The 26,744-nt window shown below is 36.8% G+C and overlaps 2 protein-coding genes and 2 pseudogenes across 2 annotated transcripts; all 4 read left to right on the forward strand.

Moving 5' to 3' along the window:
* Positions 1-457: 457 nt before the first annotated feature.
* Positions 458-1,768, forward strand: LOC127159505 (E3 ubiquitin/ISG15 ligase TRIM25-like; annotated as a pseudogene).
* A 5,850-nt stretch (positions 1,769-7,618) lies between these two features.
* LOC127159316 (tripartite motif-containing protein 16-like) lies at positions 7,619-14,206 on the forward strand. The gene is made up of 6 exons (XM_051102190.1): positions 7,619-8,265; positions 11,068-11,163; positions 11,268-11,501; positions 11,942-12,101; positions 12,256-12,303; positions 12,545-14,206. The coding sequence occupies exons 1-6, from the start codon at positions 7,693-7,695 to the stop codon at positions 13,069-13,071; spliced, it is 1,638 nt and encodes a 545-aa protein (XP_050958147.1). The 5' UTR covers positions 7,619-7,692; the 3' UTR covers positions 13,072-14,206.
* A 953-nt stretch (positions 14,207-15,159) lies between these two features.
* Positions 15,160-15,739, forward strand: LOC127158285 (E3 ubiquitin/ISG15 ligase TRIM25-like; annotated as a pseudogene).
* Positions 15,740-17,347: 1,608 nt separating this feature from the next.
* slc25a10a (solute carrier family 25 member 10a) lies at positions 17,348-26,507 on the forward strand. Its single transcript, XM_051102287.1, has 11 exons — positions 17,348-17,791; positions 19,047-19,166; positions 19,287-19,401; positions 20,784-20,832; positions 23,377-23,418; positions 23,497-23,540; positions 23,880-23,950; positions 24,071-24,163; positions 24,386-24,463; positions 25,421-25,477; positions 25,554-26,507. Exons 1-11 carry the CDS (start codon positions 17,702-17,704, stop codon positions 25,659-25,661), a joined length of 867 nt encoding a protein of 288 aa, XP_050958244.1. The 5' UTR covers positions 17,348-17,701; the 3' UTR covers positions 25,662-26,507.
* The last annotated feature ends 237 nt before the right edge of the window (positions 26,508-26,744 follow it).

Genomic DNA, 26,744 nt, shown 5'->3' on the forward strand with positions numbered 1-26,744 from the left:
TCTCTTATTATCTGAAAAAGTGGCAAAAATGTAGTCTAATGTTTGGAAACACTACATGGCTTGTCCAGATTTGCCCCAATGTACAGTCAAATTTTGGTCAGAGTTGATTGATTTCACAGTAAATTGTTGTATTTGAAAGAAATACCAGGGCTTTCTTGTGGTATTTCGTTGGTGTGGTATTACAGCATGTCACACATTCAAGTTGCAAACATAAATTAGTAGTGTAAACATAATCAATAAAAACAAGCTATCTCTTATTTCTGTACACGGTAAGTCACAACTAGAACGAACCCATTAAAGATTAATTATTAACACTATATATAATGATTAACACTATCACTATACAGACTCGCTTTCTGTTAACTGATTTACTGACACACGTGATTTATACACAAACTTAAACACGGAAGCAATAAACTATTTCAACTCCTGGGAAAGAGAAACTTGTATATGTACATGTATTGATGAGTTCGGCTTGTGAGTTTGTGTCTCTCTGTATTCAGTAAAATGGCAGAAGCTAGATTTTCTCAGAATGAGTTTATGTGTCCAGTGTGTTTGGATCTCCTGAAGGATCCAGTGACCATCCACTGTGGACACAGTTACTGTAAGAGCTGTATTACAGACTGCTGGGATCAGGAGGATGAGAAGAGAGTCTACAGCTGCCCTCAGTGCAGACAGACCTTCAGCCCAAGACCTGCTTTAGCTAAAAACACTGTGCTGTCTAAAGTGGTGGAGAAACTGAGGAAGACTAAACTTACTCTTGACTGTTACGCTGGAGCTGGAGATGTTCAGTGTGACGTCTGTACTGGAAGAAAATACAAAGCTGTCAAGTCCTGTCTGGTGTGTCAGGAATCTTACTGTCAAACTCACTTTGACCGTCATGAGGAGTTTCACTCTCGTAAACCACACAAAAGTGATTGATGCCACTGGAAGACTGCAGGACATCTGCCGTAAACATGATAAACAGCTGAAAATGCACTGTATCACTGAACAACAATGCATTTGTGTGCTGTGTAAGGAGTATGAACATAAAAACCACAAAATTGTATCAACTGCATCTCAGAGGACAGAGAAACAGGTATGAAAATACAGGGATTGTTAAGCCAAAAATTAAATTTTGTCTTCATGTACATGTCTTTCATCTTATTACAAACCAGTTTCACTTTCTTTCTTCTGTGGAGCATAAAGAAAATATTTAAATAATTTAATCTTTGTCTATAGGCTAAACTAAAAGTAGGCACAAATGTTTCAAGCTCCAATAAAAGTAGCATTAAAATAATTGAAACAACTCTAGTGGTTTAATTCAAGTCGTCTGAAGATATTTAACTGCTTGGGATGAAAACAATCCTGTAAAAAGCAGTGTCAGAAAACAATACATTCACTTCACTTAAGTTTATTAATGTAAATTGTGTTACTTCCACAATAAGCACACTTCTTAAAAATATAATAATAAACAGCACCTCTTTTTTTTTCATGTCATGGTAGAAAAAAAAAAAAAAACGTATTTCTTTTATCTTTTATTTCCACTATAATATTCAGTAATCATCACTGAATATTGATTACTGATTCTGATGTTTTTTCTCTCCATCAGATTCCCATCAGTTCACTCTGGATCCAAACACAGTGAATAAACACCTCCAGCTGTCTGAGAAGAACAGAGAGATTACTAACACTGGCACAGATCATCTGTATCCTGATCATCCAGACAGATTTGATTTGTTCGCTTATCAGGTGTTGTGTAGAGAGAGTGTTAGTGGATGCTGTTACTGGGAGGTTGAGTGGAGTGGAGCTGGTGGTGTCTATATATCAGTGTCATATAAGAGCATCAGCAGGAAGGGATCAGGTAATGAGTGTTTTTTTTGGACATAATGATCAGTCCTGGAGTTTGTTCTGTTTTCCCTCCAGTTACAAATTCCTTCACAATAACAAAGAGACTGATCTCCCTGTAGCATCCATCAGCTCTAAAATAGGAGTGTATGTGGATCACAGTGCAGGAACTCTGTCCTTCTACAGCGTCTCTGACACAATGAGCCTCATCCACACAGTACAGACCACATTCACTCAGCTGCTCTATCCTGGGATTGGGTTCAGACTGGATCATCAGTGAAACTGTTGATGAATTAGAATAGATCCCAGAGAGAGTCAACCAAAATTTCCCAAAAAATTCTGTTTAATATAAACTCAGCAACAAAAGAACATCCTCTTACTTTGAACTTTTTTTTAAAACACATATTCATTGAACACGTTTATTGAACAAGCATGAAAAACCTTGTTTAAAGCTTTTTGAATAAAGATTCTGTAAAGGGATTTTTTTTTTTTAAATGGAAAGCATGGCCTTTTCCCTGGCATCCTCTGTTGATCTGATGTCACTATGACCTCATTTCCTGCACTCTGTGCTTCCCTGCTTATCAGATTTATTTTCCTGCAGATCTGCTAAAGGTCCACCTTGCATTTTAGTCGTTGGGTTTAATATAAATAACTTCTTTTGATAAACCACTAGGTGTCCCTCACTAAGCTGAGCAACATTATTTATTATTAGATGGAAATTAAGAATTAATATATAAGAAATGTCAAATGCTGGTAAACATGATCATGAGGTTTATGTGTGAGTTAATGAAGCTTGAGTGATGCAGAAATTAAAGCCAAAAACAAATAAAATACTAAGCCATTCTGACATTAATTTTCAGTTAAACTTTTCAATTAAATTGTTATGCTGATAATAAATTGTGTTATGAAAAATACAAAACAAACAAAAAGCTACAATAATGTCGGACGATTCTGAAGTTGTAGGAGAAAATAAGATGGAGTTTTTTGCCATTCTGTACCTTTTTGAGCCGGAGTACACAGACGATGAACTTAGACGTGATTCGTAGTAGTGATGAGAAGTTCGGATCATTTTACCGACTCGGACCTTTGAGTCTCGTTCAGCAAAATGAATGAATCTTTTTTCGAGTCATTTTGTTCATTTTAAAATATAATTAAATGTAAAAAAAATATAATTAAAATGTTACGTGTTACTTCCCTAACACATCTACTGCTTACACAAACGTTGATCACACTACAAACAAGACAAAAATGCAATGCTATAAGAAACAGAAAAGATGAATTCATTGTTTACATGGGTCTTTAGTCTATGATTAGCTCACCTCACCTCTTATCTGACAAGTTTTTGTTTGTTTATCACGTGACAGCCCCATAAGATGAACGAATGACTTGAAAAACCTGAAGACTCGAAACAGGTAAACTAATTTCAGTACAGAATAGGATGTTGCTCATACGCGACTGAATTAATCACTCCTCGAGACGACTCGTTCTTCCCGAGTCACATTAAAGATCCGTTCAAAATTAACAAATCATTCAAGAACGCGCATCCCAGAGCCTGTGCTACACGAGCTTTTGTGTTTAAAAAGTATACCAATTTTTATTTTTCGAAAAAAATGACCGATCATTTCACTAGATTCCTCAGCTGGGATTGTTTAGAGCCTTTTGAAGCTGCATTTAAACTACATTTTGGAAGTTCAAAATCGAGGGCACAATTAAAGTTCATTATATGAAGAAAAATCCTGAAATGTTTTCTTAAAAAACATAATTTCTTTACGACTGAAGACAGAAAGACATGAACATCTTGGATGACAAGGGGGTGAGTAAATTATTTGTAAAATGTTGTTCTGGAAGTGATAATGTGTCACACATTTTCTCTCAATTTTGGAAGTAGTTAAAAGTTTGACACATCAAGCTGAACTTAAATTCGGTATTGACTGTGCGGCCTGAAGCAGAGAAATCTGACCGACCTAAAGATATGTAAGATTACTGATAACATTCTCTATATCAGTAACTAATATTAAATCATGATTTCAGTGTTACATTACAGTTAGGGGGCTACAGAGGAATTAATATCATTCATGTCACTGAAGCAATAATATCCTCCCAACTTAAAATAGCAACTACCAAGGTTTGACTCTTTACCTAATCACTAAATTTAGATATTCACATTTCTTATCAACTGAAAAAGTGGCAAAGATGTAGTCTAATGGCTGTAATATACACTAGGCTTTATGATTTTTCCAGATTTTTTGCCCCAAACTACAATCAAATGTTGGTCAGAGTTGATCGATTTGGCAGTAAATTATTGTTGTATTTGAAAAAATAGATTGGAAAGAAATGCTAGGGATTGATGTTTCAAACATGAAGAAGCCATTCTTATGGTAGCTGTAGTTCGTCGGCTTTCCTTGCAGATACAGCCAGGTGTGTTGAAACATTCCTGTCTTCAAATGCACATGAGAAACTCACTGTGTGTCGGACGTTCGTTATTACAGCATGTCACTCATTCAAAGTTTCAAACATAACATGGAGATAGTGTAAACATCAATAAACAATGATAAAAATAAAAACAGTATTGTATCTTATTTCAACTAGAAGGAACCCAATAAAGATTCATGATTAACAATAATCTCAACGAATCAGAATGCTTCGTAAGACCAAAAAAAAAAGTCAGTAACTTTCTTACAGTCCCAGCCGGCACATGACCGACCTTCAATGTTGAAATTTGGTTGAAATAAGGTCAGTTGTTGTTTCAGCGTTAAAACAATGTTGATATTATGTTGAATGCTAAATGGTTGAAGCCCAGTCAATTTATGACCGAAATTCAATGCTGAAATATGGTTGAAATAAGGTCAGTTGTTATTTCAGCATTGAAACAACATTGATATAACGCTGAATGCTAAGTGGGGGGACATGTGGTTGCCCACCCTTCTTTCCTCCTGTGGAATTTATTTGCATAGTCCAAACACAAAGCTAGAAAAGTGTCACTAAAGTTTTACTGGTGCATTTATCACTTTCCAAACCATAACCAGAATGCATTTGGCAATGTTACGAACACATTAAGTCCAAACATGATGGGAAAAGATTGAACTGTCATGCATGCATTCATTTGTCCATTAACAGCTGAGTTTGTGTAAGATGTTGCACTACACGTTGCTGTTCACAAGGAATACTTATTCCTCTGAATAAGTATAAAATATGTGTGTTGTAGTGTGCATCAGTTTTAAGGTTTGAAAACCTAGTTATGATTGGATTTGGATGAATCTTTGTGATCTCCCTCTGTTTAACCCTGGAGGTCCTAAGGAATTTTATGGTCGGTCACAGGCCAAACCCTTAGGAATCATTCTCAAGGTGGGTGAAGGGTACAAACTGCATTTTGACCAATAGGAAGTTCTGTCCTTCCTGGGCTTTGTACCAAAGGTCGTCTTCTTGTGCTCTAAGAGCTGTCTGGCTGTTGTCCTGGCATCTTTATCTGATGGCGTTGAACAGTTTGCTTATGTTAGCTCACCAAGATCCAATCAAAATGTAGCAAACCTCTGTCCACTATGGTGGTCAGGGAGGAGCCCCCTTGCCATAAACTGGGCCCTGGAATGTGCTGTCCACTACATTTGTTTTGTATTCAGTGTTTTCAGTTGAAGATATTTCACAGTATCAAAGTCGATGTTTTATAAGTATTTATTTTTGGTGTTTTTGTTTCTACAGGTCAGTACAGAGAGCGCACAAGTGGAAGAGAGATGGCAACAGAAAGGACCTAGAGCGAGCTGGGTCACTTTCAAGGATCACCTGAAGCACTACCATGCTATATGCACAAGGCTGTTGGTTCTAACGTTTTATCAGAATTTGAAGAAACATTTCTACTTTAAATATTAAGTGCATTTCATTTAAGGCAGGGTTTTTCCTGCATAAAGAATGTTAAGGCGACTGCTGTTATACCCCTTCACCACCAACATGGTTTCCGTTGCAGGTTCCATTCTGAAACTGTTCTATTTCCACTGCACAAATCTCTTGTAATGAGACACATTTGTAAACCTGTTTTCACAGAACTATAGTTATCCACCAAAATGAAAGATGAAAGTGGTTTCAGTCAAAAATGGTTTCTTTTGCAAGTGCAGTGCAAAATATATGTTATTGCACAACATAAAAGAGTCTTTAACTAAGGGGATTTTGAGAAGTTTTGACATAACCTGACATTTGTGTTTTTTTCAGTATCTTAAAAACATTGTTTTTTTGTTTTGTTTTTTTTAATGTTTTGTAAGTATTTTTTTTCTGCTCACCAAGCCTACATTTATTTGAGCCAAAATACAGCAAAAGCAGTAATATTGTGAAATATTTGTACTATTTAAAATAACTGCTTTCTATTTGAATATATTTTAAACTGTAATTTATTTCTGTGATCAAAGCTAAATTTTCAGCATCATTACTCCAGTCTTCAGTGTCACATGATCCTTCAGAAATCATTGTAATATGCAGATCAGCTGTTCAAGAAACATTTATTATTATTATTATTATTATTATTAATAATATTTAAACAATTTAATACTTTTTTTTTCAGGATTCCTTGATGAACAGAAAGATCCAAAGATCAACATTTACTTGAAATAAAAAGTAACATTATACACCATACTATTCAAAAGCTTGGAGTCTATTTTAAGAAATGAATGATAAAAATAAAATAAAAAATGTATTTAGCAAGGATGCTTTAAATTGATCAAAATATGAGATGTGATGATAAAGACATTTATAATGTTACTGAAGATTTCAGATAGATCAGATCAGATAAATGCTGTTCTACTTTTAATTCATCAAAGAAAAAGAATTCTACTAAGCTGTTTTCAACAAATGTTTTTGAGCAGCAAATCAGAATATTAGAATGATTTCTGAAGGATCATGTGACTGGATCATGAGTAATGATGAAAAAAAATCTTTGACATCACAGGATTAAATTACATTTTAAAATATATTCAAATAGAAAACATTTTAAATAGTAAAAATGTTTTTAAAAATTCTGTTTTTGCTGTACTTTGGATCAAATAAATGCAGGATTGGTGAGCAGAAGAGACGTCTTTAAAAAACAATAAAAAATTTTACTGTTGGAGAACTTTTGACTGATAGTGTATTAATGTCTATAGTCTGATTACTCCGTATTCATCACAAACTTGGCTACAATAATATTTGTATTATATTTGGGTTCTTATACAGGTTTTTAAAAATACATCCGAGCACAAACACTGCAAGCTAATCATTTGATTTTTTAACTTTTATGTGTGTCCAGTGTTGATCTAAATGCAAACTGGTTCTAATTGAACGCACAGTTGTGTATTCACCGATGCTGAAAGGTAAGACGGTGAAACAACGTCGCGTTTTCAACATTGATTCAATTTGCAAAATCAACACCTAATTCAACGTTAATCCAACGTCTACAGAACGAACTTAATTCACCCACGTTGAAAGTAAGACGGTGAAACGACGTTGTAATTTCAAGGTGAAATGACGGCCCAATATCAACGTTGAAAATCGAAACAATTCAACGTTGATTCAACCATGGTACCCGACGTTGTTTCAACGGTGCATCAACGTTAAAATGCCGGCTGGGGTATGTGCAAAGTGGTTCGTATATGCTCAAAAAAAAAAAAAAAAAAACAGTACCATCTCTAATTTATATACACGCGGTATATCACAACTAGATGCGAAACAAACTTACAAGTTATTTACAAGTACCATTCGCTACAGACTCGCTTTCGGTTTACTAATTTACTGACAAAATTACACGCGTCACTCAAACACGGAAGCAGGAAACTGTTTCAAGAGAAACTGACGTATTGTTAAGTTGCGCTGCTGTGTGTTTGTGTCTTTTTATATTTATGCAGTAAAATGGCAGAAGCTAGAATTTCTCAAAATGAGTTCATGTGTCCAGTGTGTTTGGATCTCCTGAAGGATCCAGTGACCATCCACTGTGGACACAGTTACTGTAAGAGCTGTATTACAGACTGCTGGGATCAGGAGGATGAGAAGAGAGTCTACAGCTGCCCTCAGTGCAGACAGACCTTCAGCCCAAGACCTGCTTTAGGTAAAAACACCATGCTGGCTGAAGTGGTGGAGAAACTGAGGAAGACTAAACTTTCTCCTGACTGTTATGCTGGAGCTGGAGATGTTCAGTGTGACGTCTGTACTGGAAGAAAATACAAAGCTGTCAAGTCCTGTCTAGTGTGTCAGGAATCTTACTGTCAAACTCACTTTGACCGTCATGAGGAGTTTCACTCTCGTAAACCACACAAATTGATTGATGCCACTAGACGACTGCAGGACATGATCTGCCGTAAACATGATAAACAGCTGGAAATGTACTGTGTCACTGAACAACAATGCATTTGTGTGCTGTGTAAGGAGTATGAACATAAAAACCACAAAATTGTATCAACTGCATCTCAGAGGACAGAGAAACAGGTAAGAAATTACAGGGATTGTTAAGCCAAAAATTAAATTTTGTCTTCATGTACTAACCGTCATGTCATTCCAAACCAGTTTCACTTTCTTTCTTCTGTGGAGCATAAAGAAAATATATAAAGAATTTAATTGTTGTCTATAGGCTACACTAAAAGTAGGTACAAATGTTTCAAGCTTCAATATAAGTAGCATTAAAATAATTTAAACAACTCTAGTGGTTTAATCCAAGTTGTCTGAAGATATTTAACTGCTTGGAATGAAAACAATCCTGTAAAAAGCAGTGTCAGAAAACATCAACCTTCACTGCTTGACATCATAATGTTTAGTCATGTGACTGTGACATGCAAGATTAATGAGGCTGATTGATGTGCCAACATTTGTGCACTGTATGCTTAAAAATATTATTCAACAATAGACAGAAAGTCAAGAAGGTTTGGAATGACATCACTGTGAGTAAGATTGATAATCATTAAAATTTTACTGTATACTGATATCATACAGACACTTCGACATAATTTTCTAAATTCAGGTAAATATTAGAGATGCACGATATTGGATTTTTGCCGATATCCGATATGCCGATATTTTGTCATCTCATTTTGGCCGATACCGATACTGATACCGATATATATCATTTTATTTGGAAAGTTAGTTTTTAACGATAACTTATTCGTTAGGATTAAATAAATAGTAATGAGTGGTTTACATTCAATCCCTTCTTTTTCATCAGTAGACTAGCATTATTTATGATCTGAATTTTGTAAATTAAGTTCACTTTTGCTATGTTATAAGCCGAACTTCGGATGCTTTCACTTTCGAATTCGCAATCTGAATACAACATTTCAAAACGAAAACAGAAAAGTAGAACTAAACTGGGTGACTGTGAGGGTGCTTTGCGGGACATGAACAGGACATAATTCATTGCTACAATTTCTTAATTCGTTCCTATGATTTATTAATTTATTAATTTGTAAAATGAGGGAACGAATTAATATGTAGTATTAATGAATTGTTAATTTATTCCCACGAAATATTTTATTTCCCACCCGCAATTTATCACAGTAAGAGATACGAAAACATGGATTAAAAGTGAATGACAAGAAAATAAACCTAAGAAATTAAAGGGTGAGACGGTGAGGATTTGGGAAAATAAAAATATTAAGTTATGTGGCAATTCGTGACCAACTGGCAAAACAGTACACTTTTTTTGCACAAGAATACCAACATGTTTACCTTCTCTGGTTTAACAAGCGGTCTTTTACCCTACTCGAAAACCAAATCCTCCGTCCGCCATCGTTTCCAGAATAGTCGCGTCCTTTTTGCCGTCACCACCTGGCTCGTGCTGACACTACAAATACAAACCAGGCTCTACACCCGAAGCGCTCACAACGAAAACTACTCTTTGCGTGATCAGTGAAATCCTGAATATGCCACGGCTTTGTAACTCTGTAACCCGCGCTGTATGGAGCAGTGCGACCACGTCAAATTTTAACTTGCACATTTTAAAAAAAAAAAAAAAAAAAGTGACAGTTTTGATCATTCTAGAGCCCTGCAATACAAAGGCATTCAACATGGAAAGAAAGTAATAGAAATGTAGTCACTAAGTCATGTTTAATTATAATTTCTAATTATTTTATACGGTGCACTGCGCTCTGACAGGGCTGCGGGACACGAACATAATTATTTCCTACAACTTGTTAATTCGTTCCTACGTTTTATTAATTTATTAATTTGTAAAATAAGGGAACGAATTAAAAAGTCGTATTAACGAATTCTTAATTTATTGCCACGAAATCTTTTATTTCCCACACGCAGTTTACCCGCATAAATGATCCGACAACATGGATTAAAAGTAAATGACAAGAAAACAAACCTGCGAAATTAAAGGGTGAGACGGTGATGATTTATGAAAAGAAACTATAAATATTATTAAGTTTGTGGCAATTCGTGACCAACCGGGAAAACAGGACACACAGCCGCTTATGGCTTTAAATGTATTGGCTCGAACTGCATGAATCCAAAAGTATGGTCGCTACTAACATTTGCCTGCTAACCAATTATTTAACTTATAAAGAATGCTTTGTACCTCACTTGTGTCATTTTCACGAAAAATGTTTCATATGAGCAACAGTGTGTTTTGCCGTTGCGCCGCCGAAGAAAGAGAATTCACTGACCGCGCGCCGTAATTACTTTTTATTTTAAATGCAGATCATGTCATGTGCAAACACAGCCATTGGGTTTCAAAATACAACAAAGAGCACCATAAAACCATTTAAAATGTGCATTTAGCGATCTAGTGACTGGATATGAAACAGGCAACAGTAAATTATCCCAAATGGAACAACGGCGCGCTTTCTCCTATAGCCCTGCTGCCACTGCACGTGCTATTGCTATGCATCATTCTGTATGTGTATTCTCAGTTTAAATGCAGCGATACAAAACAGTGAATCTACTCCTCATTCAGTCAAAACTTTGCTTCAAGAATGAGCCACACTGCTGACGTGATCTAATCCCTAGCACACCCTTAGCACATGTGAGTTAACATATTCATCTTATCGGCAAAACATATCGGCATATTTTTCATATCGGGCCGATGCCGATATTTACATTTGAAGTCATTATCGGCCGATTCCGATATCAGTCCGATAATATCGTGCATCCCTAGTAAATATAGATCTGTGGTTTGAATTACAATCCTACCATGGTAGATCTGTATCTATTCCATCAATTCTGGATCCATGTAACTTCATGGTTATGTGTGTAGTTTTATGTGACTTCTACTGTTATTGGTTTGTCCTCCAGAAACAGTTAAAAGAGATGCAGATGAAGTTCGAGCAGAGAATCCAGCAGAGACAGAAAGACCTTCAGCAGCTGAGAGATTCTGTGGCGTCTCATAAGGTGAGTCTGGAGAAGAAGAGAAGTTTGAGACGTCTCAGTTTGGACTCTTCTCCAGTGCTGGAGCTCTTTCAGTCTCACTGACATATTGTGTTGTGTGTCTACAGCGCTCTGCACAGACAGCAGTGGAGGACAGTGAGAGGATCTTTACTGAGCTCATCTGTTCCATTGAGAGAAGCCGCTCTGAGATCACACAGATGATCAGAGATCAGGAAAAGACTGTAGTGAATCAAGCTGAAGAACTCATTAAGAAACTAAAGCAGGAGATTTATGATATGAGGAGGAGAAACACTGAGCTGGAGCAGCTTTCACACACACATGATCACATCCATTTCCTGCAGGTAACAGAAATCTAGAAGAACAGCATAGTGAATTTGAGCAAGATCATGCAGGAGACTCAGAGAGAAACATTTCATGAGAGCAGAATGAGCAGTTAACTGGAAGTCAGATTTAGTAAAGTGTTAATGATTACCCAGATAGTCATATAATCATCATCTTTTTAAAAAGATGGAACTTACAAATGGATTACCTTCTGGTTTCTTTTTTTTCATGTCATGGTGAAAAAAACATATTTCTTTTATTTTTTATTTTTTTTTATATATATTTTTTTTATTATTTATTTTAGTCCAGTAATCATCACCAAAATTCAGATTGATTGTCAGCCAGTGGTGTCTCTAGGAGTTCTGGGCCCTGTGCACTGAATTTACTATTTTTTATAGTGTGATTTGCTATATTAATATTAAGTGTGGAGGTAATGAGTTTTGATTTCTGTTTTCTGTAGAGTTTTCGGTCTCTTTCAGCAGCTCCTGGATCTACAGACGTTTCCAACGTTCCCTTCAGTTCTCGCTTCTCTTTTGATAAAATAAAAGAATCTGTCGATCAGCTCAGAGTCAAACTGGAGGATTTCTGCAAAGAGGAGATCAAGACGATTTGTAACAGAGGTAAAGAGATTTAGGAGATTTATCTGCTCTCAGAAACGAGTCCATCGTCATTTAATATCATACACAACAACGTATTATCTTAAACAATGAACAACGAAATGTCTTGTTTGCTTGAGATGACAGTTACACTGTTCATGTTTGTTGTTTTCCACAGTCACATGTATCAACATTGTTCCCAAGACCAGGAATGAATTTCTACAATGTAAGTGACTAAGAAAACAGGCAGAAAAGCTCAGTGTGTTCATGTACAGTATTTCCTATAGAAGGTGAAAGAAAATCATGATAGATTAATCTTATAATTGGTCATGTAAACAGTGATTTGCACAGCACATCTGGTCATCTGTACTGATGCACTGCTGAAACTCATTACTCACTAAAGAGTTCAGCTACATTAATCAAACAGATTCATAATTACTGATTCTGATGTTTTTTCTCTCCATCAGATTCCCATCAGTTCACTCTGGATCCAAACACAGTGAATAAACACCTCCAGCTGTCTGAGAAGAACAGAGAGATTACTAACACTGGCACAGATCATCTGTATCCTGATCATCCAGACAGATTTGATTTGTATGCTTATCAGGTGTTGTGTAGAGAGAGTGTTAGTGGATGCTGTTACTGGGAGGTTGAGTGGAGTGGGATTGTGTATATATCAGTGTCATATAAGAGCATCAGCAGGAAGGGATCAGGTAATGAGTGTTTTTTTGGACATAATAATCAGTCCTGGAGTTTGTGTTGCTCTCCCTCCAAAAACTCATTCCGGCACAATAACAAACGGACTGATCTCCCTGTAGAATCCATCAGCCATAGTATAGGAGTGTATGTGGATCACAGTGCAGGAACTCTGTCCTTCTACAGCGTCTCTGACACAGTGAGCCTCATCCACACAGTACAGACCACATTTACTCAGCCGCTCTATCCTGGGTTTTGGGTTCAGACTGGATCATCAGTGAAACTGTTGATGAATTAGAATAGATCCCAGAGAGAGTCAACCAAAGTTCTTTGAGCTACATGATGAATCAATTACAGTGAGATTTTACAGAGTTTCAGATGGTAGAATAAATGTGTGTAATAAATCATAACACATACAGTAAGATCAGTGTGTGCGAGAGTCATGGTGAGTGAAAATGTATATGTGATACAAATCACATTCATTTGGTTTTTATTAGTGAAATTATTTCTATTATTACAATCATATCAATTGAACTGCTCACACACAGGATTCATTAAAAAGATTTATCCCATTTACCTGTTGAATGCTTCAGACTGACTGGCAGATATTTTAAGGTGTTGATTGTTTGTTATTAGTAGAAATGGCACATTAAAATTTCCCAGAAAGTTCTGTTTAATACAAACTCAGCAACAGAAGAAACATCCTCTCACTTTGAACTTTTTATTATTTACAACAAATTTCGAAAACACATATTCATTGAACAAGTTCACTGAACAAGCATGAAAAAATTGTCAAATAAAGATCTTGTGAAGGGTTTTTTTTTTTTTTAATGGAAAGCATGGCCTTTTTCCGTAGCATCCTCGGTTGATCTGATGTCACTGTGACCTCATTTCCTGCACTCTGTGTTTCTCTGCTTATCAGACTTGTTTATTAATTATGTGCCTGCAGATCTGCTGAAGGTCCACATTGCGGTTTAGTCATTCGGTTTAATATAAATAACTTCTTTTGATAAACCAGGTGTCCCTCACCAAGGTGAGCAACATTAGTTATTATTGAATTAATATATAAGAAATGTCAAATGCTGGTAAACATGATCATGAGGTTTATGTGTGAGTTCATGAAGTTTGAGTAATGCAGAAATGAAAGCAAAAAACAAATCAAATACTAAGCCATTCTGACATATTAATTTTCAGTTAAACTTTTCAGTTAAATTGTTATGCTGATAATGAATTGTGTAATGAAAAATACAAAATAAACAGTGAGAACTCAAGAGTGAGGAGATGGGGTGGTGGAGGGATGTTAATAAACCATAAAATAGATAGAGGTAAGTCAGCTGTATTGACTTGAGTGAGCTCCTCTTGTGATGATTAGGCTTCTATCTGACGCGCTCCTCCCAAACCTTGTTAATAAAACATCATTCTGTGTGAACGAACCCTGAACATTCTGCTGACCGTCTTCTGTGTTCAACACATTAAAATACAGGTTAGGGATCACATGTGTGAACTATCCAGTTAAGTGATAATGTGTCAAGCATTTTCTCTCAATTTTGGAAGTAGTTAAAAGTTTGACACATCAAGCTGAACTTAAATTCGGTATTGACTGTGCGGACTGAAGCAGAGAAATCTGACCGACCTAAAGATATGTAAGATTACTGATAACATTCTCTATATCAGTAACTAATATTAAAACATGATTTCAGTGTTACATTACATTTAGGGGGCTACAGAGGAATTAATATCATTCATATCACTGAAGCAATAATATCCTCCCAACTTAAAATAGCAACTACCAAGGTTTGACTCTTTACCTAATCGCTAAATTTAGATATTCACATTTCTTATCAACTGAAAAAGTGGCAAAGATGTAGTCTAATGGCTGTAATATACACTAGGCTTTATGACTTTTACAGATTTTTTGCCCCAAACTACAATCAAGTTTTGTCAGAGTTGACCGATTTGGCAGTAAATTATTGTTGTATTTGAAAAAATAGATTGGAAAGAAATGCTAGGGATTGATGTTTCAAACATGAAGAAGCCATTCTTATGGTAGCTGTAGTTCTTCGGCTTGCCTTGCAGATACAGCCAGGTGCGTTGAAACATTCCTGTCTTCAAATGCACATGAGAAACTCACCGTGTGTCGGACGTTCATTATTACAGCATGTCACTCATTCAAGGTTCTAAACATAACGTGGAGATAGTGTAAACATTAATAAACAATGATAAAAATAAAAACAGTACTGTATCTTATTTCAACTAGAAGGAACCCAATAAAGATTCATGATTAACACTCAAACACGGAAGCAGGAAACTATTTCAAATTCTGGGAAAGAGAAATTGATGTACGGATGAGTTCAGCTTGTGTGCTTGTCTCTCTGTATTTAGTAAAATGGCAGAAGCTAAATTTTCTCAGAATGAGTTTATGCGTTCAGTGTGTCTGGATCACCTGAAGGATCCAGTGACCATCCACTGTGGACACAGTTACTGTAAGAGCTGTATTACAGACTGCTGGGATCAGGAGGATGAGAAGAGAGTCTACAGCTGCCCTCAGTGCAGACAGACCTTCAGCCCAAGACCTGCTTTAGCTAAAAACACCGTGCTGGCTGAATTGGTGGAGAAACTGAAGAAGACTAAACTTTCTCCTGACTGTTACGCTGGAGCTGGAGATGTTCAGTGTGACGTCTGTAGTGGAGGAAAATACAAAGCTGTCAAGTCCTGTCTGGTGTGTCAGGAATCTTACTGTCAAACTCACTTTGACTGTCATGAGGAGTTCTTCTCTTGTAAAACCACACAAAGTGATTGATGCCACTAGACGACTGCAGGACATGATCTGCCGTAAACATGATAAACAGCTGGAAATGTACTGTATCACTGACCAACAATGCATCTGTGTGCTGTGTAAGGAGTATGAACATAAAAACCACAAAATTGTATCAACTGCAGCTCAGAGGACAGAGAAACAGGAATGAAATTACAGGGATTGTTAAGCCAAAAATGAAATTTTGTCTTCATGTACATGTCTTTCATCTTATTACAAACCAGTTTCACTTTCTTTCTTCTGTGGAGCGTAAAAGAAAATATTTAAAGAATTTAATCTTTGTCTATAGGCTACACTAAAAGTAGGTACAAATGTTTCAAGCTCCAATAAAAGTAGCATTAAAATAATTTAAACAACTCCAGTGATTTAATTCAAGTTGTCTGAAGATATTTAACTACTTGGAGTTAGTGTCCAGCTCTAAAATAGGAGTGTATGTGGATCACAGTGCAGGAATTCTGTCCTTCTACAACATCTCTGACACAATGAGCCTCATCCACACAGTCCAGACCATATTCACTCAATTGCTCTATCCTGGGTTTTATATTTGTTTTGGATCATCAGTGAAACTGTGAATAGATTCTAGAGAGATTCTATAATACATTGATCTTCATGATAAATCAGTGATTAAAGTGAGCTGCTTTATGGAAGGACTTTGTCTTTAAGATAACATTCTTAATATGAGAGACAGAGACAGATTTTATGTGTTTACAGGTGCTAAAGTATCAATATCAACAGGATATGTGATAATTCTGTTTAACGGGTCATTTCATTGGTTTCTCATGGTGGTCTCTGGCGTCCTCTGCTGGTCTGATTCACTGCACTCTTTGTCTCTCTGCTTATCAAACCTGTTCATGAATCATCTTCCTTCCTGCTGGACATTTATCCACCTGACTGTGGTTTATATTTATTAAATTTAATATGAATAATTTTGTAAGCCACTAGGTGTCCTCACCCCTGAACATATATATAAGTTTGTGGTAAATATGTGCTATTTCTACAGATTATCTGGGCCTGTTTACATAATTTGCTATAGAAATAAAACTGACTTACTGTGTCTTTTGCACACCTAAAGACTTTTCAGCAGTACTGTTTATAGGCTACATGGCAGCCCTGCTGAAAAAAACAGCATATGCTGGTTTTAGCTAGTCCTTTGCTGGTCCTTAGGTGGTTTAAGCTGGTTCTGAACCAGCACATGACCAGCTAAGGACCAGCATAAACCAGCTAAAACCAGCATCAAAACTTACCTAACGAGCATATGCGGTTTTTTTTTTTATTTATTTAATTTTTTTTTTTTTTATAACAGGGAGTGGTCACAATTATGACCATAAGTTTGAATAGCAAACTGAGTATGTACTAAAATAAATAAATAAAATAAAATAAAAAAATAACAGACGTCTTGCAGTAACTGCAAGGTGAACTTTATTTGACGCACAGCCTTTGACAAACATACAAGGTCAAACATTTCTTGATTCTATTTATATGTGTCACGTAGCCTACACACTTCTCACTGAAAGCAAGCTTGAGGAGATCCTTGTACAACTTTATAAACGCAAAAGTGAAAGGACATGTCATTGGTTTCAAGGACTTTCAAGAAATAACACCCAAAATGGCTCACTGAAAAGCCATCAGACAAATACATTTTGAAAAATGAAAATGCAAATACAAATCTTCAAAACTTCTAAATGAACACTAACCGCGAGTTATGCCAACTGCATGTCCCCTTAAAGCAACAATGTTGCCTTGGCACATGATACTTTCTTCTGACAGATGCTCGGTCTTGTAATGTCGCCTGAGTGTGCTAGTTGGCAGCGTGACGCTGTAACATAGCGTGCGACGCACTAGCCTTAACCCACGCGTTTCCCCGCTATATCAGTTAACTTTATTATTACGCTTACAAATTAGCTACTTTCTGTACTATGTGGGCATTTGTAATCCCACTTATAGCGGATGAAAACAACTATTTGAAAGTGCAGGTCTTCCGGCAGCACTAAGTCAATCAGCTCCAATGTAAAGGATTATCACTGGGACTTTATCACAGAACCGAGCGGTTAATGTCGCGTTATTCCACTTTATTCCTTCATCGTGTCGTCGCGGAATAAACCGAGATTCAGTCATGACAGAGACGCGCATTTCGCGCTGGTACTTCGGAGGAATTGCCTCGTGTGCAGCCGCCTGTTGCACTCACCCACTGGACCTAATAAAGGTAGGCTACGAGGGAGGGAGATTTAGCCATGAGTGCTTCTGAAGTCTACCGGCAATCTTTTAATTTATGAGCCTTTAAGTATAACAAATATAAATGCGTTTTAGTGTTGTATAGATTAGTATAATGTAGTGTAGCAGTGTTGCAACCTTTTTGACTCCAAGGCCCCTCACAATTTCTGCCCCACAAAACCATACGTTTTTTTATTTTGATTATTATTTTTAATTTTGTCTGGGTACATGTGTAAAATGAAATGTATTTTCATTAAAAATGGCCATGAAGGTTTTTTAAATTATTATTATTATTATTATTCTTTTAATTTTAATAATTTGCATGACTTTTCCAGGTCTAGAAATAACTTTAACTTTTTTTAAACCTCATATATGCAGGTTTTTCAAGACTGTTATTGATGGACAAATTTTAATGATTTAATGATTTATTTTAATGATTGCTTGTCATATTTTAAATAATCTGGAGTGTTGTAATGTAGAATATTCTGAAATCACGAATAATCATTTAAAAATACCAGCAGAAACATTTTAGCCAATATGGTGGGCATGCAGATATGTGACCCTAGACCACAAAACCAGTCTTAAGTAGCATGGGAATATTTGTAGCAATAGCCAAAATACATTGTAAATCAAAAATCATTAGGATATTAAGTAAAGATAATGCTCCATGAAAAATATTTTGTACATTTCCTACCATAAATATATCAAAACTTAATTTTTGATTAGTTACATGCATTGCTAAAAACATCATCTGGACAACTTTAAAGGTGATTTTCTCAATATATATATATATATATATATATATATCTTTTTTTTTTTTTTTTTTTTTTTTTTTTTTTTTTTTTTTTTGCACCCTCAAATTCTAAATCTGGTTTTGTGGTCCAGGGTCCACTGTTTTGAGCAATGGGGACCTTTGTGTCAAATAGGTTGAGAACCCTGTTTCTTTGTTACCATCTATGGTTCCATGAAGAATCTTTAACATCCATGGAATCTTTTCATTGCACAAAAGGTTCTTTATAGTGGAAAAAAGTTTTTCAGATTAATACAATGTTCTTCACACTAAGAAAAAAAAAGTTTCTTTTAAGAACTGTTTTCTGCAATTAGGTTCTGTGGGGAACAAAAATGGTTCTTCTATGGCATTGCTGCAAAGACCTCCATTATTTTGAAGAGTATATTGTATTGTAGGCCCAGTATTATATCTTAGTATTCTAGTACAGTTTATACTTAGTTCTTTCCTCTACATTCAGGTTCATCTGCAAACCCAGCAGGAGGTGAAGATGAGGATGACTGGCATGGCCATGCAGGTGGTGCGCAGTGATGGTGTGTTTGCGCTCTACAATGGACTCAGTGCTTCACTCTGCAGGCAGGTTAGTGTCTCTGCAGGGGATTTGGCTTATTTATTCTTTTGTGCCCATTTTTCGTCTTAAAACAAGGTGGCTCAAACGGAAAACATTCTTTTGATTGTTGTACCATGTTCACTGTTTCAGATGACATACTCGATGACCCGTTTTGCCATTTATGAAACTGTGAGAGACAAGATATCTAGTCGAAACCAGGGGCCCATGCCCTTCTACCAGAAGATCTTGCTGGCTGCTTTTGGAGGTAAAAACATCACAGCTAACCCTGTATAATCCGGTAACTTTATTAATGGGCGTTTATCACACTTCCGCATTCGAAATGCAGAAGTTTCAAATAGTAGCGTAAAAAAACTTCTGCTGCAGCCTGTACCAATGGCTGCGCCCATAGCGTGAGATAGTCGTGATTTGTTTATGTAAAATTCAGCACATATACGTCTTTTAAAAATACCAAACTCGGTGTACAATCATTAATTGAATATTGTGAAACCAAGGAAGATGGCTTTATGATATCCCGACGTATATTTCGTGACTTAAAGGGGAGAGCGCAAGCCATACTGTATGTGTATGCGCAACACTTCAGAGTCTGACCACATTATATTACAAAACTGCAAGAAAACAATACAAACTGCATTTCACATTAAAGAGCATGTCAAAAGCTTAAAATATTAATTACAACTAAAGTCTGTTTTGAATGATTAAATCAAAGATTCAGTGGGAAACGTTTATTCAACAATGATGTTCACGTTTTACGCACTTACTTTATGATGCAATTCTCAGTAATTACATCAAATTAAAGTTGTTCAAATAAACAAATATTTCCAGCCAATAGACGATTATTGCAAAACAATATTGATCATCATAAATTAATCTCATCCTCTGTGCATTTATTGAATATTGCAGTTTAATTTGAAGTACGACTAAGTTTAATTTTCGTCACTAAACTGGCATCTCTACATTGACAATAATACAGATGGAAATTCCTTTGCGCTACTATTCGGAGCCAGATGTGACGACACGCGGACTGTGATATTTGCATGTGAAGCATATGATAAACAGAAGATGGATTATGTCATCTTTTAAATCAGTGGTTGTCAAACTTTTCGACTCCAAGGACTCCCATTGTTCACAACAGTTTTATTTTCATGTTTAATTTTAGTTCATTTAATCCTATTCATAAAATAAGTTTTAAAAGCAGAATGTTTTTAGGGATCTCATTCTTTAACCAATGACTTCACAATTTACAATGAATTTTTCAGTAATTTGTTGATTAATTTTGTTGAATTAGTTTTTTGATGATTAAATCTTAAATATTATTGAGCTTCAGGTAACTAAAATAAGTGTATTTTCTTTATAAAAGTAGTTTTACACTATTTAAATAATTTTAAGTCATCATAAGGGCCCTTTGGAAGATTGCTGAGGTCCCCTGGTTGAGAACCACCGTTTTAAAGGGACAGTTAACCCCGAAATTAAAATTCTGTTACATTTACTCAAACATGTAATTTTTTTTGTCATGTGTTATCATTTCTATACATGAAACACAAATTGAGATGGCAAAATGTCTTAATGGCTCTGTTTTTATACAGCAAAAGAAAGAAAAACCTGTTCCTTTAATTTTCTAATCTGTAGGTCTTACTGGTGGGTTTATTGGGACGCCAGCAGACATGGTTAATGTCAGGTGAGTGACATTGATTTACACAAGGGAGTCTCATAAAACAGCAGCAGAGTGTTTTTATGGAACTGTATATCTATTTGGGTGCTCTTTTTAAGCAAATGAAAAACAGTTGTGTGTCATGTCTTGTTTCATGTTTCAGTTCAGTTTCATGTGTTTAGTGTCGGTTTGCCTTTTTCCTTAGTTTATCCTGTGCTCCTGAGTTTCACAGAGTTTTAGTTTTCGTTTAATAAGTATACTGCTTTGCATTTATGTCCATGCTTTAGCTCTCTTCTTGCCTGCACCACACAGTGACAGAAAATGGATCTAGCAGTGAATCCTCCTTATCAACCAGGAGATTCCTTGAGAATCTTACGAGTTTTTGGGTGTTTGGTTCTGGCTCATGTAGTACATTATCAAGACAACTCCTTCACTATAATTTTCCATGTCAGACTAAACACACAGACAAGATCTCATTTTCCTAGAGACGGTCCTCAAGGGGCATTTCTAGGGGCTTTCGCACTGGAGGAACTTTTTCATAGTTCCTAGAACTATTAGCGGACATTCCTGCCTTTTTGTTGTGTTCACACCGCTGGAACTCGGAATGAATTTAGTTCTAGAAACTCTGTTTGGGTGAACTACATTTGCTCCTACTTCAGAGTAGGGTCTAAAACAGGGGTGCCCAAACTCTTTCCTGGAGGGCTGGTGTCCTGCAGAGCAGAGATTATCTTACTATAGGGAGATGAGTGGGTCTGCATTACTTACTATTGGAAAAAGCGTAACGGCTAACTTGGATCATGTGTCCCTTAATAACCAATCACATTACAGCCTTAACGTCACTGAAAAGTTGTGCAATACTCAATCGCCATTTACGAATACCATAGGAAAGAATGGGAAGTGCTGTAGCCTGAATCCTACCTGTCGCAAAAAGTCAGTGACTTTTTTTATTAAATACTGCCAATAAAGAGGTCGCTGTCTGCCGCTTCAGAGTTCCTGCTGCCAGTGCAAATGCAACCAGGAAAATGGCCCGAGGGGGAAATTGGTTCTCTAGGAACCACCATGTTGGCTAGTTCCTATAACTAAGCTCTTAGAACTACACAGGGCAAAAGCCCTTTCTGAAAACATAGACTGGGTGCTCCAGCAAAATAGACCCCCCTTCACAATGGGTGAGGTGACTTTTTTGTGTCCGCATCAGCCCTGGATTTCCATCCTGAGCCCTCCCAGCCCCACATCACACCCACCATAGGCCCTGAACCAATGCACTGTGGGCACAAATCCACATCGGACCCCCAATCAGAGGAGCTGTCCGTCCCACTGCCCTGTCCACCCTGGAGCTAACTCTTATTGACTTGAGTGTCTTGGAAGTAATCCCCATCCTTAAGCCCACCCCTCAAAACCAATTTTCCTCCACTGGTCCATCCAGTGCCCTAGCCCAGGGGTTCTCAACTTTGGCCCGCGAGATCTTTTTTCCTGTAGAGTTCAGCTCCAACCGTAATCAGACACACCTGAATAAGTTAATCAAGGTCTTAAGGATCACTAGAAAGCTAGGTTGGGGCAAAACTCTGCAGGATAATGGATCTTGCGGGCCAGAGTTGAGAACCCCCAGACTCAGACTCAGTCCTGGAGGGCCAGTTTCCTGCTGAGTTTAGTTTCAACCCTAATTAAACACACCCAAACCAGCTAATCAGGGTCTTACTTGGTATACTAGGAACTTCCAGGCAGGTGTGTTGAGGCAAGTTGGATCTAAACTCTGCAGGACACCGGCCCTCCAGGATCAAGTTTGGTGACCCCTGCTCTAGAGATTCTTCCAGTTGTGTACGCTTGAATGGGCTAAATGCAGAGCACAAATTCTGAGTATGGGTCACCATATTTGGCCACACATCACGTCCTTTCCTTTTCTTAGCACTGCAGCTCTACCGGTCACAGCCATGGTCTCATGGCAACCCAGGTCCACCCAACCTGGGATGTTCAACACCCTTTGGTTTCACCTTGGCCCTCTGAGCCCATGATTCCGCCTCAGGCCTTGGCTTCACCATGGTTCATCATCACTCTTATTAGCCAGGCTCCTCATCCCTCAGTCTTAGTATATTGACTCCCCTTGCTCCACCAGGGTCCATGCCTCTGACTCCACCTTGGTCCGCCAAGCCTGTGGCGTCACCCTTATCCACCGTTCACTGGCTCAATCTACGTCTCCACCTCTTCTGGTTCCTCAGTCTCTCAATCCACCAGCTCCAACATGGTCAGCTATCCAGCCAGCTCCTCCGAGGATCTCCATCCCTATTGCTCTGCCATGGTTATCTCCTCCACTTACATGGTCTCATCACTTACCGTCTCCTCCACACGGGTCTCCAGCCCCACTATGGTGTCTTTGTCTGCCGTGGTCATTTCCTCTGTTGGCTCAGACAGGGTTTGCTTTGCTCCTGAGTTGCAGAGTGTTTTGTTTTTGTTTTCATTTAATAAATTTACTTGCCAATTGCATCCATGCTTTAACTCACTCATTGCCTGCACAACACCCTGACACTGGACACAAGTAATTTTGTGCCTTTTCTTCTACCTTGTGTTGTATAACAGAATGCAGAATGATGTGAAGTTGCCACAAGAGTTGAGAAGAAAGTGAGTCTCAAAAAATTCTGAAGTACACACCAAACTAAAACAGAATAATCTGTCATGACAACATATGGTGTTTTGCAGCTATGCACACGCTCTTGATGGATTGTTACGCGTCTGGAGAGAAGGTGAGAATAAGCAAATACGTTTACAAAAAATGAGACACATTTTTGGCTTAGGACTACTAGATGAATGAACTGTCTGAAAAGATACTGTCCTAAAATATAGTATAGAATAAATTGCAGCAGTGTTTTGTTGCTGGAGAGGTATGCATGCCAAAGTCTGTACTTAAAGTCACAGATTAAAACTGTCCCTCAGCCATCTGGAAATGTGTAATGACAGAATGTGGGCCTGTGCTACTTACTCATCCATCAGGAAAGAGAGAACGGACAAGGGGTCATTTGAATTATTCATAGAGCTCTGTTAGTAAGATCACCTGCCTTATGACGCACCATCTTTTCTTGCAGAGGGAATAAGGAAGCTGTTCTCTGGAGGTTCAATGGCAGCTAGTAGAGGGGCCATGGTCACTGTGGGGCAGGTAATGACAACTATTTTTATAGCCTCATTTGCAAACAGTCTTCAAATGGCATTGAATTTTCCCATAATAGAATAACCAGGATAGTCTCAGTTCCTCACTAGTCTTCTGTGGTTCTTCTAGCTATCCTGTTATGACCAGGCCAAGCAGCTGGTTCTGGGAACTGGTGTGATGACTGATAACATTTTCACTCACTTTGTTGCTAGCTTCATTGCGGTGAGTTATTGTGAGTTATAATGTTGGTCAAGTAGTATGATTTAATTTGCATGACCATTTAGACCTTCTCTCTGACTTTTAAAAATTAAACAGGCTGTTTTTGCTTTTGTAACTTCAAGACACAACTTTTGTCCGTTTTTGGACAAATAAAAAGCGTTGTTGATTTGACTAAGTACTTCATTTTAGCTCACTTAGTAACATTTTAATGTTTTTTCTTCACAGGGAGGTTGTGCTACTGTTCTCTGTCAGCCTATGGATGTGGTGAAAACCAGACTGATGAATTCAAAGGGGGAATACAGGGTAAGATTAGGCTTGAATTCCTCCTTTAAAAAAAAAAAAAAAAAAAAAACTACCAGTCAAAAGTTTTTGAACAGTAAAATTTTGTTTTTAAAGAAGTCTCATCTGCTCACCAAGCCTGCATTTATTTGATCTAAAGTACAGCAAAAATAGTAAAAGAGCGTTTTTTTATTGCATTATTATTATTATTATTATTATTATTATTATTTTACTATTTAAAAGTAACTTTTTTACTATTTAAAAGAAATGCTGTTCTTCTGAATTTTCTTAATCTAAAATAGAAATCTTTTGTATCATTATAAATGTCTTTATCGTCACTTTTTTTAATTTAAGGCATCCTTGCTAAAAAATATATTAATTTCTATAATGTTTTTTTTTTCTAATAAAAACTTAAATAATAAAATAAAATTCTCAAATACTCCAAGCTTTTGAATAGTATAGTGTATAATGTTACAAAAGCTTTTTATTTCAGATAAATGCTGATCTTCAAAATATATTCAAACAGAAAACAGGTACTTTAAGTAGTAAAGTTTTACTGTTTTCGCTGTACTTCAAATAAATACAGTCTTGTAGAGACTTTTTTAAACAAAACATTAAAAATCTTACTGTTCAAAAACTTTTGACTGGTACATTGTACATTGCATCTTGAGTTTCCTCCGTTAAAAAAAAATCATCTTGCACCACTGTTAAAAAGTTTGGGGCCTTTTATCCCCATTTTTTTTTTAAGGAAAATAAATAAAATTTAAAATTTATTCAGCAAAGGCAAATTAAATCGATTAAAAAGACGTTTATAACTTCACAATGTTATTGTTCATGCTTTATTTTTGATCAAATAAATCCAGACATGAGAGACTTATTTTAAACACATTATAAAAATCTTACCAACACCAAACTGTTGAATAGTGTATATATTTGAATAGTGTAAATTCTTCAGTTGTGACACCATAGTTTCTGTGGCAGGGGTTGATTCATTGTCTGTCTGATACTGGAAGACTTGGACCTAAAGCTTTCTACAAGGTAAAAAATATTTAAGAGTGTTATAGATTCTGAGTGTGTGTTACTCCGGTATTAACCATGTGTTTTGTCTCCGCAGGGCCTTGTCCCAGCTGGAATCCGTCTGATTCCTCACACTGTACTAACTTTTATATTTCTAGAGCAGCTTCGGTTGTACTTTGGCATTAGAGTCGTCACCTCTACATGAACTCTGACACAAAGACGCCTGGTATTAGCATCAGTTTCAGGTGATCCGACAGCAATAAAATGATGTGTTAATGGGGTCCAAAACATTCTGTGATCAAATCACTGAAACCACATAAGGTGGATACAAATGCGTGTGACTGCATTGCTTTTGTAGTGTAAACTCCAGTTCAAACAACCACAAAGAAACACCAACTCACCTTCCAGTCATTCTTTGTGCTAAAGCAATGATCTAAAAATAACATTTCCAGTCATTTATGCCTTTAAAAGTAAAACCTAATCAAAATATTTGGAAAATCCTGTAATTATATGCACTTCAAGGAAACCCTCAACATGTGTTAACACAGATCATGTGTAATATGCAGATCTCAAGTTCAATTGAGCATGTTTCGAAATGTCATATTTGTGGTGAGATTAAAATTTGAAGCTTATCTGGAAGCAACAATGTTTTCAACCTTTTCTCATGGTTACTTAGCATGGTGACCACCTGTGACAAAATAAACCAAGATGAATGTTAATACCAGGTGTAAACAGGGCCAAAATGCCTCTGACCGCTACAGCATCTCAAGAGACAATACAGAGCGTGTCAATAAGACGCAGAGCAGTGGGCCATAGTTCCAGGGAAGCACTGGCCAAGGAGCCTGATTCAGATGGAGAAAAGGCACAAAGCGCTATTGAGAACAGTAGCTTTCTCTTTTTGTACTAATATCGATTTTGCAGTGCCATTAATATTCGCATTCAAGTTGCCTGCATGTGATAAAGTTTGCCGTATATTATATAGCCTACTCAATTGTGTGATCTAGACCTTGACATCTTTTCTGTGATCATTAAAAAAGCATCTTTTTCATTTACCTGAAATGATCTCTGACTGGAATTGATGGAAAATATAATTTCACAATCACAAAATCTAAATGTACAACCTTTTGTGTGTGCTATAAATGTATGTAATAAAAGGGTTTATTTAATGAAAACCCATCACTGTCATTACACTGAATAATGTAATACATATAATGTCCTACAGGTGGCAGTGCTGGATTGCCACTAACTCAATGGTGTGAGAGTAAACTCAATCTTTCGTGCAGAGGGG

Source organism: Labeo rohita, chromosome 3 (genome assembly GCF_022985175.1).
Source record: "Labeo rohita strain BAU-BD-2019 chromosome 3, IGBB_LRoh.1.0, whole genome shotgun sequence".
Taxonomy (NCBI): domain Eukaryota; kingdom Metazoa; phylum Chordata; class Actinopteri; order Cypriniformes; family Cyprinidae; genus Labeo; species Labeo rohita.